The sequence below is a fragment of the Octopus bimaculoides genome, chromosome 1, assembly GCF_001194135.2.
Source record: "Octopus bimaculoides isolate UCB-OBI-ISO-001 chromosome 1, ASM119413v2, whole genome shotgun sequence".
NCBI classification, from domain to species: Eukaryota; Metazoa; Mollusca; class Cephalopoda; order Octopoda; family Octopodidae; genus Octopus; species Octopus bimaculoides.
Genome location: NC_068981.1, coordinates 97000378 through 97011049, shown reverse-complemented (window position 1 = coordinate 97011049; position 10672 = coordinate 97000378). Strand labels below are relative to the sequence as shown.

Genomic DNA, 10672 nt, shown 5'->3' with positions numbered 1-10672 from the left:
TTTTTTTTTTTTGTTTGATAGATCATTGCAGTGTTCGAATGATAGGATTATTATTATATACACCTTACTTGAACAAGAAATTGGGATCAGCTATAACAGTTTGTGGAACTATCGAGAGAAATTCCAGTGGACCTTTGAATTGATCAAAGACCTGTATAACTTCTACAAAAAGACTGGGGAAGATCTTTCAATAGGTGACATGAAAAGGATGAAGAATAACTGGGATCTAAAATGCCATGACTACTCAAACAACAACAAATGGCAACATTCATTGAGAAAAGCTTAGCTGCTTTCCCCACAGACCAACAGAATCACACAGCAAATATGAGTTAAATTAAATTAGTGAATTCTCCTGAGGAGACCATGAACAATACGGATTACAAGTGATGTGATAACAATAGAACTAAGACAAACGTAGTGTCAAAACACGAACGAGCAGAAACTGATTACAAAGAAACAGAATTAAGTGAAGAATGTAGACAATTGAGAGAGCTTTTAATAGCATTTTTTTTAAAAAAAGCCCTATCTACATTAACAAACAATTAATGAGAAACAATTACCTCACAAATTGAGAGTAAACCAACCAACCTAATGAGCCAAATTCCTAAAGAACAATTAGCAGAGATTAAAAGTTCCACCTTTTGAATATTGAATGTTTTGCTATATTGCGCTGTGATTACCATTCACCAACAGATGGGAATAGCAGAGATCGATTGCAGTGAGAAAAAATAACCAAGATAGATTACCTGTCTGCAGACACATGTCAACGAATTCAGGTAAAATATTGGACAGCTAGACAGTACCATTAAGTGCAAAGTAAATAATAAATTCATGAACCACCAGTTGCAATTTCATGATAAATTATCTAATGTCTGCAGGAACTACCAACAAGAGAAATTAATGGATAAATTAATTACCCTAAAACATGAACTGCAAATGTTAAGTGAACAATTTCATTATAAAAGAAACCTTTGAGAAAGAAAAGCTATCAATCACAAGTTTGCAATAAACCCTCAAGTGGTGTATTACAGTTTGAAAGGCCATCCCATTAGAAGTTATGGATGATCTAAAGTCGTTTTGAGGAGGGATCTGAAATATAAACAAACAACAGAACCGAGGTGCAATGTGGTTAGATGAACTACAGATTGAATACTGTGCAAACATCTCTCCCAAAACTTATAGTATTAATAGTGAAGCTTCCTTACGGTTGTTGCAAAACTACTAAATGATAAATCACCAGACAGAAAACTGATAGTAGGTTATTGGTATAGAAAACGCATACTACAACACTGAGATTGCAGGTACAACACTAGTTGTATAAAAAAACCGTGAGACACAAGTGGCTAAAAGTTACAGGTCCATAGCATACTTCAATGTGATGTAAAATATATATATATAGGACGTTTGAATGCATTCCCTCCTCACTGCGAAACACACAATGTCATGACTGAAGAGCAGGCAAGAGAAAAACAAGGAGCATGGGGGTATGCCAAGCAACACATCAACAAAGTTGTCTTTAAGGAAGTGAAGCAGCACTACCGAACCTTGCTGACTGTATGGCTAACAATGAGAATGTATTTAATTCTGCTCATCACTCACTACGCCTTGCAAAGGTTCCAAATGCTTTGGTCAATGCCATTGGGAGGCGACTACAACATGGTCTACAGCACTATCATTAAGACTTGAAGCTACCATCATCAGAATTAAGCTATCAACAGGAATATTTCAGAGTGACAGCTTAACTGCCATGCTTTCTGAACCCCATATCAGCTCTTTTAAGGAAACACAAGGACTACAGGATCAGCTTTGCAGATAAAAGAAAGATTAACTTTTGTTGACGACCTTAAGCTGTACTCAAGTAATATTCAAAACACCAAGAAGCAGTTAGACCTGGTCACAACATCCTCACAGGGCAAAAGAGTGGAATTTGGTCAGGACAAGTTCTAATATTTGTGAGGAAATGTTGTTGGCCAGGCAAGAGAGATGATTATCAATGTCTATCTTTCCTATCACAAGTGATGAATGCTGCAAATACCTTGGAATAGATGAGTAAAGCACAAACATATACAAAAGAATACTTCAGCAAGCTTCAGGAGATTTGTAAGTCAGAACTGTCTACATTCACGAAAACTATATCCCACAATGTGCTACTTTGGCGTGTGATCTACAAGGGAGATTACTTTAGGTTACTTTTTAAATTATTTTGTACATACTTAGCATTGTAAATGTATTTTTTTCAAAATTATTACTATTTCGATAATAAAAAAAAACTATATAATAATTAAGATAAGCGCGTAGATCAGCCACCAAAGTAAATTTGCTCACATAGATCACACGGAAAGTAGCACTAACACAAAGTAGACTAAAAAGTAACCTAAAGTAATCTCCCTTTAAATTGTAGATCTAGTGCTAGTACCGACATTTTGGATATTAGACTGGATACTTGGAGAAATCTACAACTTGGGCAACAGGACTAGGAAAATACTAGCAATGACTTGTAGCTTCCACATCAATAGTGACACCTACTGAACAGAAATGAGTGCATCATGTGTATACTTAACAGTGAACATAATAACATTATGAGATTAGGCAAAGAGCTCTTGAATTAGTACTCCGAGTTTACAGCAGTATTGACCAACTTAAACGGAGACTTGGTAGAAAAATACGCCTCATACCAACAGAAATTTATGCATAGGTACATATCTTGCCAGCTAGAGAATACCAGCAACGTTGACAAGAATGGTAATCTGTTCTGGACCTGTGATGAGTATATCACATCTCTTCTAGAAGACTACCCCTTTGCTATCTAAGAACGGGAGATAGCTACTAACTACCTGGTCAGCAAAAGAGAATGATGCCTCTAAACTTCCACGCTGTGACTGAAAGCATCAATTACACCATACCAGTGTGGATAATGTTACTCATATCAGTAGCAGTCCAAAAATGTCTGCATGATACTTTCCATGAGACATGACATTACTGCTAATATGATCTACATTGTCCTGATTGCTATGCCAAAGGCACACCAGAACCAGAAACTAGCTAATACATTTATAAATAAAGAATACTGGTGGAATATTCCAACAAAAACAGCAACTTGGTGTAAGCACAACAGTCCAAGTATAGTTGTATGAAAGAGGAAGCAAAAGTGATGCACCGTTGTAGAAATCAGTTGTCCAGTGGATGTGTATACATCAGAATTAGCTGGATTAAAAAAAGAATATTACGTCTGATTCTGTGCGGTGATTCCTTATTTTGAGTTAGTATGCTATCCTTGACTAGCCTATAAAAAAGCATTTGGATAGCGCTCTACAATGAAACTAGTTATATTACCTCCCGTTACCAACTATTAGATGATTGAATAATTGAATTAGTTCACATTGAAATCTTATTTCACACGATTTTAAAATCCACACATTTTTAAATAGCGATTTTTTTGGATTTTTTCTCGACAAATTTATTTATGTAATAAAAAAAATTATAAGGATGAAATTGTAACTTGAATGGTAGTTTGTCACTTAGATTGATAGAGATGATCCTTAACCCTTTGCCTGTCCAAAGTAGTTTCATAAGTTTGTCATAAATGTCCATACTTGTTTTCAGACTTTTCGTCCTTGTTTCATACATTCTGTGTAATATAAAGTTTTCCTTTCAAAAGTCAAAAGTTAGCCTGGTGGTCGAAAGGATGCCAGGAAAATATTCCCGTGTTTCATATGTGATACATAGGACAGGCAAAGGGTTATTATCAGACAATTCTCATGAGAAAAAGTAATACCTTTTAAAAACTTTTGTCACTTGTTTATAAAATACGATACAAATACTCAATTGCACCATAAGTTACCTCCCTTGACAACTGATTCTCATTTTGCAATATTTACAGGCTCAAAGCCTTATATTTGGTGAATATACTACAACACACTATAAATATGACAATTGAAAACATAAATCGGCCTCATATATATTGCCATCATAACTATATAAATACCACTAACAATCTCGCCAAACGATCTATCAATACATGTGCTAAGAAAGAAGTCTCTGCATCAGCCATGGGAAACTGCAGCTTGCAGGACTTCATGAAAGACACGCCAAATGAAAAATTTCCTTGAGTTTTATTATTTTTTTTTTGTAGTGTAGTGCACCTGATGATGAATAGATCATGTCTCATGCAGCTCACTTCTGGAAAAAGTTGCCCATGTCTGCTCTACATGATAGTTCAACTAAGTACTTATATTTTGCAAAGACTAGTACTTATCCTATCAGTCTCTTTTGCTGAATCACTAAGTTACAGGAATGTGAACAAACCAACACCAGTTGTCAAGCGGTGAGGCTGTGTGTGGCAGGCACAAACACATGCACACACACACACACACACATATATATATAGACTGGTGCAGGCTTCTGCCTGGCTGGCTCCTGTCAAACCGTTCCACCCATGCCAGCATGGAAGGCGGACGTTAAACGAGGATGATATATATATATACAACAGGCTTCTTTCAGTTTCAATCTACCAATTCCACTCACAAGGTTTTGGTTGACTCGGTACTATAGTTGAAGACAATATTTGCCCAAATGTCACACAGTTGCTCTGAACCCAGAACTATGTGGTTAGGAAGCAAACTTCTTACCACACAGCCACGCTAAGTGCTAGAGTTTTCTATTTCTTTTCTTTTCAATTAAACCTAGTTGGCATGTCCATATTGAAGACTGCTAACAAGGTCTCTGTTTATGAAATCAATGCATGTAAATAAATAACATGGGACGGTCGCAATTTCTCGATCATGGCAGACATGGGGTAAAACAAGCATAACAATGCAGGGCAATGAATTAGCGGAATTGTTAAAGCATGGGAAGTTAGGCCTTAAAAGTATTTATTTCAGCTCTTAGCGTACTGAGTTCAAATGCTGCTGTTGTCCAACCGTATCGTAGACTTAATATGTCACCAGGTTTAGCAGCATCAACTGGTCTTTGTTGCAAGCATTCAACATTGAGGGGACCTTTCTCTCTCCCTTTCATCAATCTTGAAGGCTCTGATTACAGGTACAAGTACTGTCCTGAAAAACAATGTTGTAAACAGCAGAAGAAACATGGTAACAGCTACGTCACTATTCAACGTATTTTAATTAGCAACCAAATTACAAAAAAATCATAACCTGTCATCTTAACCCATTACCTACCGGTGATCTCATATGAGATCACTTAAAAATTACAAATTTCGTAATTATCTGTCAATATTTACACATATCTAACCTTTTTGCTATATCTACTAGGTATGTTTCTCTGATATTCAAATGAGGTTTGATAATTTTTCACCCAATATCTCGCTTATTTCTATTTAAAATGTTATTTTAATCATTCCAGCGTGTTTCTAAGGCTGTTTTATGCTAGAAATAAAAGTTTCATTAAACAATTCCAGTTAATAGAATTATGGGAGGTAATGGGTTAAATAGGAAGGACACATTGGATAATGTACAATAATATGCATAAAGCAGTATGATTACTGCTTGAATATCTTACATAATTGATCTGTTCATTCAAGACTTAACCTTTGACTAAACAACAACTGCACAAATCACTAGACGTGCATATAGGGTTGTCAATAGATCAGGATATCTAAAATGCTTCATCTCTGGAGCACATATGCTGGAACATATCTGACTAAAGCTTAAACAAACACAAAGAATAACTGAGACCAGCTTCAAATGCCAGTTACTTCCCCTGGTTAAAATATGCATTTCTTTTCAAAATCTTTAGTACAGTGTCATTGTATTATTTATTGATTGATTAGAACCATGTAGACTATGATTGTGCTGGAGTAGCGCATTTTTAGAGATTTGGTCAATCATAACGCTGCTAGTATTTTGTACAATGTACTAATTTTAGCAACCATTCTCCATCGTAAAGGGACGCAACTCGACACAACGTGCCAGAGTAAACGAGAGATCCTGTTCATGATCATTAGATCTGCTAGAATTAGTAACCAAAACTCCCTCAAATGAAACTCTAGTGTTATTTGTATATGGTGAGGATGGGGATTGTGTGATTCTTGGTTCCACTGGCATTGAAAAAAAATAACCAGGATGATTACGGCTGGAATATTTCAATTAAAAGTTTACTTGATTGGAGCTGACCTCAAGCTAAACAACAACACAGATTCATACATTTTCTTCTTTTTCTTATTTACTTCTTTCAGTCCTTGAGTTGTTGTACTGGAGTATCGCGTTGAAAGCTTTAGTCATTCAAATTTACCCTAGTACTTATTCTAGTGTTGTTCCCTTATTGCTTAACTGTTATGTTACAAGAACGTAAGCAAACCAACACCGGTTGTGTTGTCAAGTGGTAGAAAGCTCACTTCTCAAGCACATGGTTTTGGCTTCAGCCCCACTTCTTGGCACCTTAGACAAATGTCTTCTATTATAGCCCTAGGTTAGCCAAAGCTTTGTGAGTGGATTTGAGAGATGGAAATGTATATATGTGTTTATGTTGCCTTATCTCAACACCACATGATAGTTATAAATGAGTGTCATCATTATACAAGCAATGCTATTTGTTTCTAACCTTCTGTGAATATATGTTCAGTCATGAAGAAATATTGATTTCAAATTTTGGCACAAGGCCAGAAATTTTGGGGGAGGGGATAAGTCGATTACATTGACTTACATTCAACCGGTACTTATTTAATTGACTCTGAAGAGATGAAAGGCAGAGTCAACCTCAGCAGGATTTGAACTCAGAATGATGAAATGTTGCTAAGCATTTTGTCCAGTGTGCTAATGATTCTGTTAGCTCACTGCTTTATCATGAGGAAATATTAACTTGCTTGGAAACAAGTTAAGGCTGGCAACAAGAACGTTATCTGGCTGTAAAAATTCCAATGAATTCTATCTGACCCATGCAAGCACAGAAAAGGACATGAATATCCTAGTGTTGGTAATGATTGTGATGATGGTGTCAACAACAGCAATAGAGATGGCAATGACACCAATGATGGAAGTTATAATGGCAATGTTTTCAATTCTAAAGAATGAAATCTCTGATTTACAGAAGTGAGAAGGTCACATCTGGAGCATCTTTGAGTGGAGCTGATCTGAAGCTAAATGCGAACAATAATAACAACTGTTGCATTCAGATCTGGATGAATAGAACAAAAATTTTTGCTACATTTCCTATGTCTGGTTCTTTATGAACCTTTGCTTCTACTTTCATTTCATGCTATTTCTACCTAACTAAGTTCATTCTTTGGAGGTAAAGGAGCTTGTCTTTCACCTTTCTATCATACATTTATTTTAGAGACATACGAATTTTAGTGAACCACAAGTTGGTTCTTTAGATATCTGAGATCCAAATATCAGAACTGGCTACTGTTCATATCTGCATTTATTAAAATACCTTCAACCCACTACTTATTGATTAAAAAAAGGTAACTGCTTTACAATAATGTCAGCAAATAAACTATTAATATAGAGTGTTGATTTAGCTGTTACCATTACATTCCTCTATTTATACTATGTTCTTATTCCACATTTAACGTTCTTTCACTTTGAAATTATTTAATTTTTTTCTCTCTACAACTTATAATTATTTAAATTATGGTCATTCTGGCTATCCATGAATACCAACATAGATTGTTGCTATCCTTGGATTGTAGGATGGAAAAATAGTAGCTTTCTGAGTTTAAAAAAAAAAATTTTTTTCATCATTTTTTCAATGATTAATATTTACAATACTGTAGCATTTTATTTCAGCAGAATGATTTGTTTCTATATCATCTTTTTCACTTACTACTTCCTTCCTTCCTATGAAGCATAGGACACCAATGACACTTCTCCACTGTTCCTGACTCTGGGCTGCCTTTTTTCTACTTTCCTCCAGTTGGATCCCTACTTTTTCAGCTTCACCTCAGTATCCCACCACCAGCTATTTTTGGGACATCCTCCCTTCCCTCTCCCTAGTGGGTTAAGTTTCCCAAGGGAAGGCCTTCCATCTCCTGGGTTTCAATTGTCATTGATGCTTTTTCCTAGGTAAGGCTGTTGGCCCTATGAAACCCCATTTTTACTTCTGGGAAGAGGTGTCTCATATTAGTTTGGCCTTTTGAACCTGTCCAACATAAGATGTCCTACCAGGAACTTGCACTTCACTGGCATATCTCTCGGGGGTCATTGAAGTGCACAATTTACAACACTGCCACAGGGACTGGACTTTGTGGTGGATCTTCTTCTTTCCTTCCTGTTTACTCCTTTCTGCTCAAAATTTCTTTCATTCTACTTTCTCCTTTCAGACAACCAGCTACCTATAATCATTTCCTTTGTTAATTACTTTTCTAGATCTGTATTTATGGGGACAGAGAGAGGACAATTTTTAGGCAAATGTCAAGGGGTACTGGTTGTTTAGAAAGGTTATGGTTTTTCTTAGAAATAAAATATTTAAACCAGTCACATTATTTATATTTTAAACACATTTTCAAAACATCTTTGTCGCAATTAAAATATAAACAGGACATTCAGTGAGCAGAAACATGTGACTGATGGTGTGTCAAGGTCTGAAATAATTTTTTTGTCGCAATTATCTTTTATCTTTTACTTGTTTCAATCATTAGGCTATGCCCATGTTGGGGCACCGCCTTGAAGAATTTTTAGTTGCATGAATCAAACCCAGGAACTTATTCTCTCAGTCTCTTTACCAAACTGCTAAGTTATAGGGATGTAGACACACCAACACCAGTTATCAAGTAGTGGTAGGAGACAAACACTCACACATGCATACACACACACACACACACACACACACACACACACATGATGGGCTTCTTTCAGTTTCTTATTTCTTTATTGCCCACAAGGGGCTAAACATAGAGGGGACAAACAAAGACAGACAAAGGGATTAAATCGATTACATCGACCCCAGTGCGTAACTGGTATTTAATTTATCGACCCTGAAAGGATGAAAGGCAAAGTCGACCTCGGCGGAATTTGAACTCAGAACGTAATGGCAGACGAAATACCGCTAAGCATTTCGCCCAGCATGCTAACGTTTCTGCCAGCTCGCCGCCTTTCAGTTTCTGTCTACCAAATCCACTCACAAGACTTTGGTCGACCCAAGGCTATAGTAGAAGACACTTGCCCAAGTGTCCACACAGTGGGACTGAACCTGGAACCATGTGGTTGGGAAGCAAGCTTCTTACCACAACAGTCATGCCTGTACCTATTCTCAGTTTTTTTTTTAGTAATTTCCATAGAAATTTAATATAATGGACAATAGTTCAAGCAAATGTCTAAAAAGCGATATATACTGGACAGGATACTGTTAAGAAAATATGGAGAATAAACCACAACACAAAATTAAGTGTTTGGTTAAAATAATTTTTTTCTTTTTTCTTTTATTTCATATATTTATTGCAAAGCATAGTAAAGGAGCATTTGTAAAAGGTTGAAAAAGGGTGAGAACCACTAATATACACTGATTATACATGCATTTATTGCAATACAAATTTTGAATTGTTGTACATTAGTAAACATACATGAATGATACCATTTTTAAAAATATCATCTCCTAATAATTTATATTTTGTAGAATTTTCAGCCCACAACCAGAATAATAATGGACAAGCAAAACAGCCATCTTTAAGGTATGAAAATATATTTTGTTATTCACATAATGAATCTTGTCTTATGTGTGTACCTATGTTATTGAGTGGGTGCAGACATAGCCAAATATTTAAAAAGTTTTGCTGTGAAACTTGAATTTCTGTTTTGGGTTAGATTTACTTAGAGTCCTGATGATGCTCTTTGACAGAAGAATGTAATATCATGAAGAGATTTTCATTTGAAAAGACACCCTTCATTGTAGAAATTTCACCAGAACAGAGTTGAGATCCTAAAACTGAAGTCATCATCATTATCATCATCGTTTAACGTCCGCTTTCCATGCTAGCATGGGTTGGACGATTTGACTGAGGACTGGTGCAACCGGATGGCTACACCAGGCTCCAATCTAATTTGGCAGAGTTTCTACAGCTGGATGCCCTTCCTAACGCCAACCACTCAGAGAGTGTAGTGGGTGCTTTTACGTCGTGTAAAAAGCATTGGTGTGGGTGCTAGTGCCACATAAAAAGCACCGGTGACAGTGTCCCATAAAAAACACCCAATACACTTTGTAAAGTGGTTGGCATTAGGAAGAACATCAAGCTAAGGAAACAAAGCCAAAATGGACTAAAGAACCTGGTGCAGCTCCTAGCCTTGCTAGTTCCTGTCAAGCTGTCCAACTCATACCAGCATGGAAAACAGACATAAAATGTTGATGATGATGATAATGTCAATTGTGATTCAGCAATTCCAAGGCCACCATCCTGCAGGTACTAGCAATGGTCCTTTTAAACTGCTGTTCAACAACTTCCAGGAGCAGGAGATTGCAACCTCCAAAAATAAACAGAGTGAACAGTAATTAAGTGATTATTCTGTTATCTTTTCTATTCATGGAGCATGACATTACATTCAAATACATGTTATTCTGTGTCAGCATTTTATGTGTCTTAAATACCTTAATTAAAATTTGGTGTAAAGAATATGTCAGAACAGTTGTGTAGCTGGCCAGACTGAACAATATTGCTTACAACATTAAATTTAAATATCACCTAGGAGAGAAAGTCAGCTTAAGCTGTAGAGACAGATTATCC

At 36.2% G+C, this 10672-nt stretch overlaps 1 protein-coding gene across 3 annotated transcripts in view; it reads left to right on the top strand.

Moving 5' to 3' along the window:
• The window catches only part of LOC106879884 (protein CUSTOS-like), a 53793-nt gene that overhangs the window by 35033 nt on the left and 8088 nt on the right, over nt 1-10672 (top strand). For all 3 annotated transcript variants that reach the window (XM_014929617.2, XM_014929618.2, XM_014929619.2), the window contains one exon: nt 9571-9625. In XM_014929617.2, coding sequence (XP_014785103.1) covers nt 9571-9625 — 55 coding nt within the window. The remainder of the gene's footprint in view (nt 1-9570; nt 9626-10672) is intronic.